Genomic DNA, 12,793 nt, shown 5'->3' on the forward strand with positions numbered 1-12,793 from the left:
TTTTCTTACCACCTGAAAAGGTTCTTGAGAGAACTTTTACATATTATTAAATAACATATTTACAGACTGGAATATATTCACAGAATGGAAGAATATTTGTCATTTTTGTTACGGTTCCCTTATAGCTCTTTTTATTTTTTATTTTTTATTTTTTTGAGACAGAGTCTTACTCTGTCACCCAGGCTGGAGTACAGTGGCTCAGTCTCGGTTCACTGCAACCTTTGCCTCCTGGGTTCAAGTGATTCTCCTGCCTCAGCCTCCTGAGTAGCTGAGATTATAGATGCGCGCCACCATGCCTGGCTAATTTTTGTATTTTAGTAGAGAGGAGGATTTTACCTTGTTGGTCAGGCTGGTCTCAAACTCCTGACCTCATGATCTGCCTGCCTTAGCCTCCCAAAGTGTTGGGATTACAGGCGTGAGCCACTGCGCCCAGCCCCCTTATAGCTTTTATATAAAGCATATTATGAAAAGTTAATAAAATTCAGAAATATACTGAATAAAATTGAAAGCTTTAATTCTAGTGACTAATTCTTTGAATGGGCATATGAAATCTAAAATGTCCCAAGAAGAGCTGCTGTATTGTTGCCTCTGTCTATGTATTATAATTTTAAAATTTCATTTAATATGTATTTTTCAGATGTTACTTAAATTCATGGGGGAAATATATACATGTATAGTATCTCCAGATGAGCTTTTTGCATATTTTATTTAATCTTAGATTAGTTTATTAACCAAGTCTATTTATTAAATCTTTATTTAAATCTTTAACTTAAAAAAGTTAAATACAGCCAGGTACGTGGCGCACGCCTATAATCTCAGCACTTTGGGAGGCTGAGGCAGGTAGATCACCTGAGGTCAGGAGTTCGTGACCAGCCTGGCCAACATGGTGAAACCCTATCTCTATTAAAAATACAAAAAATTAGCCAGGCATGCTGACAGCCACCTGTAATCCCAGCTATTCAGGGGGCTGTGGCAGGTGAATCACTTGAACCCGGGAAGCAGAGGTTTCAGTGAGCTGAGATTGTGCCACACCAGCCTGGGCAACAAGAGTGAAAATCTATCTCCAAAAAGAAATAATAATAAAAAATAAAAAGTAAAATAAAGACTGCCCCCCACTAAACAAGGAATATGTTAGGGAATAATTCTGGAAAATTTTACAGGTTATTGTTAATCATCTGAAATATCCTTTTTTTTTTTTGAGATGATGTTTCACTCTGTTGCCCAGGCTGGTGTGCAGTGGCACAATCTCAGCTCACTGCAACCTCTGTCTCCTGGATTCAGGGCATTCCCATGCCTCAGCCTCCCAAGTAACTGAGATTACAGGTCTATGCCACCACACCTGGCTAATTTTTGTATTTTTAGTAGAGGTGGGGTTTTGCCATTTTGACCAGGCTGGTCTCGAACTCCTGACCTTAGGTGATCGGCCCACCTTAGCCTCCCAAAGTATAGGGATTACAGGCATAAGCCACTGTACCCAGCCTGAAATATTCTTTTGTTTATTAAAGTATATCTAAAAAATACATTCCTTAAGCTTCATATTTCACTGCATTAACTGGTACTTTCTGAGTATGAAACATATTAATGTGTATATATTTCATTAATTTACTCTTTTAACTGCTTCTTATAGATAAATTCTGATCTCCAGCCATTTACTAAAGAAAAGACCAGTGACTCCATGACTTTTAATCTAAACTCAGCTCCTGTAGTCTTACATCAGGAATTTCTTGGAAGAGATTTGTGGATTAAACAGATCAGAGAGGTAAAATGAAATTACTCCTGTTTTAGGTACCATTAGTAATTAGTGGATTTTAGAACATAATTGATATTTCTTGGTGATATAAGGCTGTACATAAGCCTTAGGCATATTCATGTAACAAGTAAAATTCTTTATTTGTAATCTTCATTTTTAAGGGGGTAAAATATTAGAGATTACAGTACTGAATTTTTCTATTATCTGAGTTCTTAGAATACTGCAACACAAAACTAGTGCCTGTGGTGAATGCTAATTAACTCAGATGACTTTTTTTTCTAAAGGCTTTTAAAAATTGGGCTACGGTAATAGCACCACCCTATAACTGACTGTAATTTCCCATCTGTGGACTCTCGCACAAGCTGCAGAATTCCAGGAGCTCCGTCTGTCAGCTCATTGGGTTATTTTAAAACAAACTTGGACCCTGAATACTTGTTCTGAGGCATTATCAAAGAAAAAAAATAAAAGCATGGCGAAGTGGGAGGAGTAAAGGGGCCTGAATTGGGTAAATTTCTCATTTTGGCAGATGAGAGGGAACTTTTTTGGTTTTCTTTTAATTCAGAAACGCTAGTGCAAAAAGTTCTTGCCTTTTTAGCCAAAGCCTCATGGAATTTATTTAACTTTGTGACTGTAATTGCTTGGGTTAATCCGAGGCTCTGGACAAAGAAACCAGGCACAGCTGAGGGTGGGGTAGCCACCATACTTAAAGGAGAGAGGATGGGTGGACACAGGGTTCATGCCTATAATCCCAGCACTTTTGAGACGCCAAGGCGAGAGGATCGCTTGAGCTCTTGAGTTCGAGACCAGAACATAGTGAGACTTCATCTCTACAAAATTAAAGTTTAAAAAAAAATTTTTTTTTTTAAAAAGCAGAGAGCCTAAGTGAGTATCTGCAATTCTAAAAGATTTCTCCTCTCACAACCCTTATTGATTCTCAAAATGCTGGCAGCCAACTTAAAATTCCTCATATTTACCAAGTGGAAAACTGGAGGATTTCTTTCTGAAGAAACTGTCAAACTCAGGAGAAAAGCCCTGCCGACGTGGATATTTGGGGCCTCCTCAGTAAACATGCCATATCCCTGAGCAGTCGTCCTACAGCGAGACCCACCACTTGACAAGCCTCAGAGGATCCAAGTGCCCAGAATATCTGCTGCCTTACTCTGAAGCAGACTAGGAAAAGAGGACCGCTGGGTATTTGAGAAAAGCTGCTTCTGCAAAACAGCAAATCAAAAACAAACGGATAGAAAGGGAACTTAGAGGAAACAGAGACAATGGAAGCAAAGGCAGACGTTTTTCAAAACACTATAATCAATATACTTGACAAGGAAGGATATTAAATCCATGGCATAATAAAAGATGATACATTGAAAAGGGCAATTCAAGAATTAAACATTAGAATTATAAAATATAAAAATCTGATTGCAGAATTTTTTCATCAGAAGCAGAATGGAAGATACGAATGAAAAAAAAATCTCCCGGAAAATTGGACAAAAATGATTTTTTAAAAAGAGAAAAAAATAAACTAAGGACTCTTTCAGGATATCTTGTATCTGTTAAGTCATAGGCCAGGCCAGGTGCAATGGCTCACGCCTGTAATCCCAACACTTTGGAAGGCCAAGGCAGACGGATCACCTGAAGTCAGGAGTTTGAGACTAGCCTGGCTAATGTGGTGAAATCAGTCTCTACTAAAAATACAAAAATTAGCTGGGTGTGGTGGTGCACACCTGTAATCCCAGCTACTCGGGAGGCTGAGGCAGGAGAATCGCTTGAACCCAGGAGGCTGAGGTTGCAGTGAGTCGTGATCACACCATTACACTCCAGCCTGGGCGACAAGAGCTAAACTCTTTCTCCAAAAAAAAAAAAAAAAAAAAAAAGAGTCATAGACTAGGTACGATGGCTCACACCTGTAATCCCAGTAATCCCAGCACTTTGGGAGGGCAAAGCAGGTGGATCACTTGAGGTCAGGAACTCAAGACCAGCCTGGCCAACATGGTAAAACCCTGTCTCTACTAAAAATACAAAAAGTAGCTGGGTATGGTGGTGCATGCCTATAATCCCAGCTTCTCAGGTGGCTGAGGCACAAGAATCACTTGAATTCAGGAGGTGGAGGTTGCAGTGAGTCGTGATGGAGTTACTGCACTCCAGCCTGAGCAACACAGCAAGAATGTCTAAAAAAAGAAAAGGAAGGTAGGGGCCGGGCACGGTGGCTCAAGCCTGTAATCCCAGCACTTTGGGAGGCCGAGGCGGGTGGATCACGAGGTCAAGAGATCAAGACCATCCTGGTCAACATGGTGAAACCCTGTCTCTACTAAAAATACAAAAAAATCAGCTGGGCATGGTGGTGCATGCCTGTAATCCCAGCTACTCAGGAGGCTGAGGTAGGAGAATTGCCTGAATCCAGGAGGCGGAGGTTGCGGTGAGCCGAGATTGCGCCATTGCACTCCAGCCTGGGTAACAAGAGCAAAACTCTGTCTCCAAAAAAAAAAAAAAGAAAAGGAAGGTAGGAAAGAGGGAGGGAGGAAGGAAAGGCCGAGCATGGTGGCTTACACCTGTAATCCCAGCACTTTGGGAGGCCGAGGTAGGTGGATCACCTGAGGTCAGGAATTGAAGACCAGCGGGACCAACATGGTGAAACCCCATTTCTACTAAATACAAAAAATTAGCCAAGCATGGTGACACATGCCTGTAATCCCAGCTAGTTCGGAGGCTGAGGCAAGAGAACTTGAACCTGGAAGACAGAGGTTGCATTGAGCCAAGATTGCGCCACTGCACTCCAGCCTGAGCAACAAGAGCGAAACTCTGTCTCAAAAAAAAAAAAAAAAAAAATGGTGCTGGGCAAGGTGGCTCCTGCCTGTAATCCCAGCACTTTGGGAGGCTGAGGTGGGCAGATCACTTGAGGCCCAGAGTTCAAGACAAGTGTGGCCACTCTACTAAAATTACAAAAATTAGCCAGGTGTGGTGGCAGGCACCTGTCATCCCAGCTTCTCAAGAGGCTGAGGCAGGAGACTCATTTGAACCCGGGAGGCAGAGGTTGCAGTGAGCTGAGATCACATCACTGCACTCCACCCTGGGTGATGGATAAGATTCCATCTCAAAAAAAAAAGTCACAGAGAAAACTGAAAACAGAAGTGAGAAAATTAACGAATTTTTAAAAAGAAAAATTATGGGCCTGGCGCGGTGGCTCAAGCCTGTAATCCCAGCACTTTGGGAGTCCGAGGCGGGTGGATCACGAGGTCAAGAGATCGAGACCATCCTGGTCAACATGGTGAAACCCCGTCTCTACTAAAAATACAAAAAATCAGCTGGGCATGGTGGCGCGTGCCTGTAATCCCAGCTACTCAGGAGGCTGAGGCAGGAGAATTGCCTGAACCCAGGAGGCGGAGGTTGCGGTGAGCCAAGATCGCGCCATTGCACTGCAGCCTGGGTAACAAGAGCGAAACTCCGTCTCAAAAAAAAAAAAAAAGAAAAAGAAAAATTATGGCTGGGCTCCGTGGCTCCCACCTGTAATCCCAGCACAGCACTTTGGGAGGCTGAGGTGGGCAGATCACTTGAGGTCAGGAGTTCCACGCCAGCCTGGCCAACATGGCGAAACCCTGTCTCTATTAAAAATATAAAAAGCGAGCCGGGTGTGGTGGCTCACACCTGTAATCCCAGCACTTTGGGAGGCTGAAGCAGGCAAATCAAGAGGTCAGGGGTTCGAGACCAGCCTGACCAACATGGTGAAACTCTTTTCTACTTAAAAATAGAAAAATTAGCCGGGCATGGTGGTGCACACCCATAATCCCAGCTGCTCAGGAGGCTGAGGCAGGAGAATCACTTGAACCTGGGAGGTAGAGGTTGCTGTGAGCTGAGAGTGTGCCATTGGACTCCAGCCTGAGCAACAGAGTGAGACTCCATCTCAAAAAAAAAAAAAAAATACAAAAATTTGCCAGGCGTGGTGGCTCATGCCTGTAATCCCAGCACTTTAGGAGGCCAAGGTGGGCGGATCACAGGGTCAGGAGTTCAAGACCAGCCTGGCCAACATGGCAAAACCCCATCTCTACTAAAAAATACAAAAATTAGTTGGGCATGATAGTATGCACCTGTAATCCCAGCTCCTCAGGAGGCTGAGGTGGGAGAATCACTTGAACCTGGAGGCAGAGGTTTCAGTGAACCAAGATCTTGCCACTACACTCCAGCCTGGGCAACAGAGCGAGACTCCGTCTCACCAAAAAAAAAACACTTTACTGAGTTTATTTGAATCTTCTGAAATAATCTACATATATAATAAATTATATATATAATCTTCCAAATTATATACATAATTTATATAATATATAATTTATGTAGAATATATAATTTATATAAGATATATATAATATATATAATTTATATCATATATAATATATATAATTTATATCATATAAATTATATATATGATATATAATTTATATCATATATATAAGATAATGGTCTTGTTCTATGAATGCCTTCTAGTCAGAGATAGGGAACACAATTCGCATAACACCTAGGAGGAACATTCCAGCTTAAATCTCAAGTAAGTTGCTTATTAATCCTGAAATTAGTTCTGTTTCTAAATTTTTCATGTTATTTGCCCTCCTGGATATCTTTGTGATCCTTTCCTTGCCTTCCCCACAGCCCTCTCCTTCAGTTTTGAATTTTATTGCAAGGTCCTTAAGGATAATAACAAATTCATCTTTGAATTACCCATAGTACCTGGTGCAGTGGCTCACTTGGAGTAATTACCCAATTAATATTTGTCAAAAAGTGAGTGTGGTGTGGTCTTGCAGGGTTAGACTGTTTGGTGGCAGCCCTGTTTTGTTAAGTAGAGTTAGGTTGGTATAACAGAAATAGCTCACAGAGGACCAGGATTTGGAAGGTCTAGATCAAGACTGTCCAACACTTGTGGGCCGCATGCAGCCCAAAACATCTTTGAAAGTAGCCTAACACAAATTTGTAAACTTTCTTAAAACATTATGAGGGCTTTTCTGCAATTTTTTTTAGGTCATTAGCTACCATTAGTTTTTGTGTGTTTTATGTGTGGCCTGAGACAATTATTCTTCCGGTGTGGCCAGGGAAGCCAGAAGATTGGACACTCCTGGTCTAGATTCTAATTTGGACTCTGCTAGCATCTATGTAAACTTAATCACATTCTCTTATATCCTCATTATTCTTTTCTATACAATTATAGCATTAAACTAGATCTTTTGCAAAGTCATTTTCAGCTTTCAAATAAATATAAGAAATAGGTCTCTTTGACAAGAGATGCATTACAAGAAAAATATTTACCTCCATTAGAAACAGTCCGGGCATGGTGGCTCATGCCTGTAATCCCAGCTACTCTGGCAACTGAGACAGGAGAATCACTTGAGCCCAGGAGGCAGAGGTTGCAGTGAGCCAAGATCGCACCACTGCCCTCCAGCCTGGGCAACAGAGCGAGACTCTGTCTCAAAAAAAAAGAAAGAAAGAAACATGCAAGTTGTTAGCACTGAGAAATAGAAAAATCTTGCTCTCAATGATGGAAGTCACCTGCAATTTTTTATTACCACATTTAAAATTACTTCTTTACTCTGCCAGGCAGGTTTGTGTCTCATCTACCCTTGGAAAGAGTAAGAATTATGGATTAGACAAGGAAGCTGGGAGGTGACAGTCTCAGTGCCCGTTCAGCACCATTGTAAAGCTAGGAGGAAGAGCACCTCTGGGATTTTCCTTATCAGGCGATCTCTTCTCCAGCTCCTCCTTTCTCCTGAAAAATCTTAGGATTAGCTGGCCCTCTTCCATCACAACTACAGGCCTATGGATGCATGTGCATGAGTGCACGTGTGTGCGCGCGCACACACACACGATCACATTCTTTCACAAAAGGCAGTTAAGACCAGAAACAGCTGAAAAACATTTGCTGAGCATTTTCTCCATACTAAATTCTACAGATCTCTCCCTGCCTTAATTTTAAATTTAAATTTGTAGCTGGTGAAAAATAATGATCAGGAAAAAATACTGTTAGTGAATGGGTTATTCACCCTGGGGAGGTGAAGTCATTACTCAGTTATCATTTTGATGCCTAATAAAAGAAAGTAGAATCCTTCAGAGGACCACAGAGCTCCAACTCTCTTAGGGAGTCCAGGGGCTATTGCAGGTCAGCAAGCTTTATTTTTAATGATCCTTCTAGTTTTCTGCTGCCATTATAAGTCACCTGAAGAAATAAGAATTATGGTTATATTTTCTTGGCTATTCCTAATAGTACTGAAATGTCACTTGGGTTTGTGACATTCTGACACTGTCATAACCAGCTATAAAATACCTTAAGTGTACTACAAATTACCATTGCTAAGCTGTAACTCACTTGTCCCTAGATAGCCTGCTATTACTCCTTATTCAGAAAGTAAAACAAAGACTTCTAGGCAAGACTGGTGTGCGTGAAAGTAACACATGCATATTCTTAAAAGAGAAAATACACATTCAGATTCCTCATTAATACCACATGTGATACTCTTCTAGTTCTTTAAGACATTTTTAGTGGTTTCAAAAGGAATAATATTAACATCATCCTCTATCATAGAAGGTATACAATATAGGCATTTGAAGGGACGATATGTTTGACCATAAAGACTAGGAAATGACTCTAGATATCTCCTAAATTAAATTATCTCTTAAGGTTTTCTGTAGCACTTAAGGAAACAAAGTGCTTGACTACAGGAGATGCAATAATAAGTTGCCTAAAGATTGTCTACGGCCTAGTAGAGAGGGAATAAGATAAATACTAATTCCTTATGTAATAAACATAAAGAATACTTATATGTATATTTATTTCTTATATAATAAATATATAAACATAAGGAATACTGTAATTCATGCCACTTGGGGAGCATAGAGGAAAGAGAATTGATGTTCAGTTGGAAAAGTCAAGAAGGGGCTTATGAAGTCAGTATTAATAATATGTGAGATAGACCTTAAAGAAGATTTGATAGCAAAGATGAGAAGTTGGGGTTTCCTAGGCAAAGGAAACCATGAAAAAGTGATACAGGTGCAGTCATGCAGTGTATTCAAAGAAAAAAAGTGTTTTAATTTGGATGGAATGTGAAAAACATAGGGCAGCATCAAGGACAGATGAAGAATTGCTCTGAAATAGTAATAACTATATTTAAAAGACTGGTTTACATAGAAATCTGTACATGAATGTTCAGATCAGCAATATTCACAATATCCAAAAGGTAGAAATAATCTAATGTCCATCAACTGATGAATGGATAAACAAAATGTGGTATATCCATACAATGGAATATTACTCAACCATGAAAAGGAATGAGGTATTGATACATGCTGCAACATGTCTGGGCCTTTAAAACATTATAATAAGTGAAAGAAGCAAGATACAAAAGGCCACATATCATATGATTCCATTTATGTGAAACATCCAGGGTAGGCAAGTCATAGAGACAGAAAAAAGACTAGTGGTTGCCCGGGATTAGGAAAAGGGGAAGCAGGAGAGACTAATGGATACAGGTTTCCTTCTGGGGTAATAAAAATTCAGAACTTATTAGTGGTGATGATTGCATAGCATTGTGAATGTACCAAATGCCACTGAATTATACTTTTTTAAGTGGTTAAAATGATTAATTTTATGTTATGTAAAATTTGCCTAAACTTTTTTAAAGACTTTGGGATGTTTGTCTATGGAAAATCAACTTGAAGAAGAAGTCACGAAGCAGACATTGAAAGCTTTTGAGCTTTTGTCAAGGTCTGAACTGTGAGAGTGGTAAATCCGGCTCTAGTAAATAGGATGAAAGGAACAAGGAGATACTAAAGGCAAGGAGATCAGTTAAGAAGTTTTTGGAAGCCCATTGATAAGCACAAGAGAAAAGCCCAGTCAGAGTGTTGGCAGTGAGAATGCGAAGATACGGAGGTTAAGCATAAAACTCATTTCAGAGAAAATGTGTAGGACTAGAAAACTGGTCTGGTAGGGACAGGCTGGCAGGTGTGGACTTGGGAGGGGCAGTCAGAGGCTAAAACGAGGATTTTGGATTAGGATAACAGAAAAAATTAAACCACTAACAGAAATAGGAAAGTTAAGTGGAAAGACTGGTTCTTGACATGGTGAATTTGAAGTACACCATCAAGGTCGATGGCTGTTGCCTTGGGACCTTGCTGCTGGAAAAGGCAACTAATTTCTTCTATTAGCCTGGTTTCCTTACTCATGGCCTTTCCGAGATCCGAGTAGATTTCTTTTCCTGGTCAAACTGTGCAATTTAAAATGTCATGTTTCTTCCAAATTCCAAGAGAGCAGCATAGCAAGAAAAACAGGTTGCAAAGAAATAACAAGACCTCTGAGCAGAGAGAGATTTGTTATATAGATAATACAAGTAGTATCTCCTCACCTGTCTCTAATATATCTGGTATCTCCTTGCCTCTCTCCTTTTTAAAATTGGATGCCATAGCCTTCTACATCTGCTGTTGCTTCTTTTTCCTCAGTGAACCGAAGGAAGAGGATATGAGAAAATTAATTCCTTGGACATCCGCACCTGCCTCTAAAAGTCAATTTGTTTTCCCAGTCGAAAGAGATGGTAAAATCAGGTACCCAAGCGAAGCAGTCCAGTTCTGAATGGTGTTAACTTCCTTGCATATGCCTTCTGTGCTCTCTTATTCATAGAGAATGACCAAGATAGCAGAGAAAAGGCCTGCCCTCTTCTTTTATATTCTAGTATCTTTTCAGCTGTGTAACTAGAAAGCCCAGCAACACAAATCCTCCTTCTGCCAAACCAATCTCAGTGGGCTGCTCTAACTTCAGGACTAGCAGATATAGTAGATTTCTGATTTGTCACCTTTCTTTCTATTATTTCCATACACTGTACACTGTATTTTTTTGTAGAGACAGCCAGCCTGAACTGTATTTTAAATAACATTATAGGGCTGGGTGCAGAGGCTCATGCCTGTAATCCCAGCATTTTGGGAGGCCAAGGTGGGAGGATTGCTTGAGGCCAGGAGTTCAAGACCAGCCTAGGAAACATAGCAAGATCCCATCACTACTAAAAACTTTTTAAAGTAGCTAGGTATAATGGCACGTACCTGTATTCTCAGCTATGCAGGAGGCTGAGGCTAGAGAATCTCTTGAGCCCAGGAAACCAAGGCTACAGTGAATCGTGATTGTGTCACTGCACTCTAGCCTGGGCAACAGAGGGAGACCCTGTCAAACAAATGAATAATTCGCTATCCTAATAAATGTCAGTTTTCTTAGGAACAAATGCTGAAGTATTTAGGGGTGAGCATTGTGATGTCTACAACTTACTCTCAATTAATAAATGGTCATGGAGAGAAAGGGAAAACAGAAGTGGTAAGGTGTTAGCAATTGGTGAATCTAAGTGGGGGGCAAATGAATGTTCATTGTATTCTTTCAACTAAAAAGTTTGTGAGGAAGATAGTTTTCCTTGAAAGTTTAAAAAAGAAAATCTTTTAAGATGAGAGTTATTCTAAAATATAACCTCTAACATTTGGGAAGAATAACCTGTTAAGTAGAGATGATTAGTCTAGCAATTTCTGGACTCCCTACTGTGAAATATTAGTTTTCTGCTTTTAGAAAAAGGTGTCCCCGTATCCAGCTTTCAAGTCCAGGTAACAGTAGTTGGAAGTTGGAAACAGTTCATTTATGTCATCCAATCCTTCTTTGTTACCTGACTTATAAAAAAAAAAAAAAAACGTTTGTTTCTTAAAGTAAAAGAACACATTGTACATCCGTTACTTACCAACAGGGAATCTGTCTGCCTTTAGTCTGCAGAGACTGGTATATAAACCTTTGGAATTAATTCCTTTGTGCATCCTCTCAATCGGAGTGCTGGCTTTTTTTTTTTGCTTTTGTATGAAATATTGTTTTACAGTACTCACTGTAGCTGTCTGAGGAGGCCTCCAGTGTCATGAGCACAGGCACACTATCTTGTCTGTTTTCACATTTTTAAAAGATAAAACAAGGTTCAAACCACACATTCCCTGTGAACTGCTAAAGATTGGGAAAAATTACTTTCTTTTCTCTTGACCTGGATTGACAAGAAGCACACCTACAGGAGGCAAAAAGATGAGTGAATCCCTTTTAAAGACCCCAGTAATGAAGCCCCCGGGGAATTGCTGTGTATGGTAGAATTTACAGTGGCTTCTGGGGATGAACAGTGTGGCAGGAAGAGGTTCAGGACTGCTGTCTGTTGAAATAGAGACTGCATTTATTTTATATTAGCCTATTTTGGGCCGCTGTGAGAAAGTTATTTTAATAGTATCTTCCTCTGGCCACCTGCAGTAACTCACACCTATAATCCCAGCACTTTAGGAGGCCGAGGTGGGTGGATCACTTGAGGTCAAGAGTTCGAGACCAGCCTAGCTAACATGGTAAAACTCCCATCACTACTAAAAATACAAAATTTAGCCAGCCATGGTGGTGGGTGCCTGTAATCCCAGCTACTGGGGAGGCCGAGGCAGGAGAATCGCTTGAACCCAGGAGACAGGTTGCAGTTAGCCGAAATCACGCCATTACACTCCAGCCTGGGCAACAGAGTGAGACTCCATATCAAAAAAAAATAATAATTATTATTATTATTATTACATCTTGCTCTGCTAGAAATACACATGATAAGTGGCAGATGTTAGAACAAAAAGGGAAAAGTTACAGTACTCCATTCTCCTTGAGACGTAGGGAGTTTACATAGTTGTTCTCTTTTAGCCTTTGAAACCCTGATGCACATAGAAGCACAAATTGAAAAAGACTTTAGACATAGGCCAGACCAGTGATCTACAAACAAATCAGAATGTCAGGGGTAGGCTATGGAAATCTGCATTTTACAGCCAGCCCAACATTTGTGAGAGCCCAACATTTGGGAACTTCTGGTTTGGTCTGGTGCTCTACAGATCAAGAAATAAAGGCCTATATGAAAATGTAAAAATTGGGCCGGGCGCGGTGGCTCAAGCCTGTAATCCCAGCACTTTGGGAGGCCGAGGCGGGTGGATCACAAGGTCAAGAGATCGAGACCAGCCTGGTCAATATGGTGAAACCCCGTCTCTACTAAA

The 12,793-nt window shown here is 40.5% G+C and overlaps 1 protein-coding gene across 2 annotated transcripts in view; it reads left to right on the plus strand.

The window, feature by feature from the left end:
* Window positions 1-12,793, plus strand: part of PDSS2 (decaprenyl diphosphate synthase subunit 2) — a 277,971-nt gene that overhangs the window by 220,588 nt on the left and 44,590 nt on the right. The window contains exon 6 of one of the 2 annotated variants that reach the window (XM_039467791.2): window positions 1,628-1,759. The exons of the other annotated variant lie outside the window; for it this stretch is intronic. Within the exon in view, the coding sequence (XP_039323725.1) occupies window positions 1,628-1,759 (132 nt within the window). The remainder of the gene's footprint in view (window positions 1-1,627; window positions 1,760-12,793) is intronic. 2 annotated transcript variants of the gene reach the window in all.

Source organism: Saimiri boliviensis, chromosome 4, assembly GCF_048565385.1.
Source record: "Saimiri boliviensis isolate mSaiBol1 chromosome 4, mSaiBol1.pri, whole genome shotgun sequence".
NCBI lineage: Eukaryota > Metazoa > Chordata > Mammalia > Primates > Cebidae > Saimiri > Saimiri boliviensis.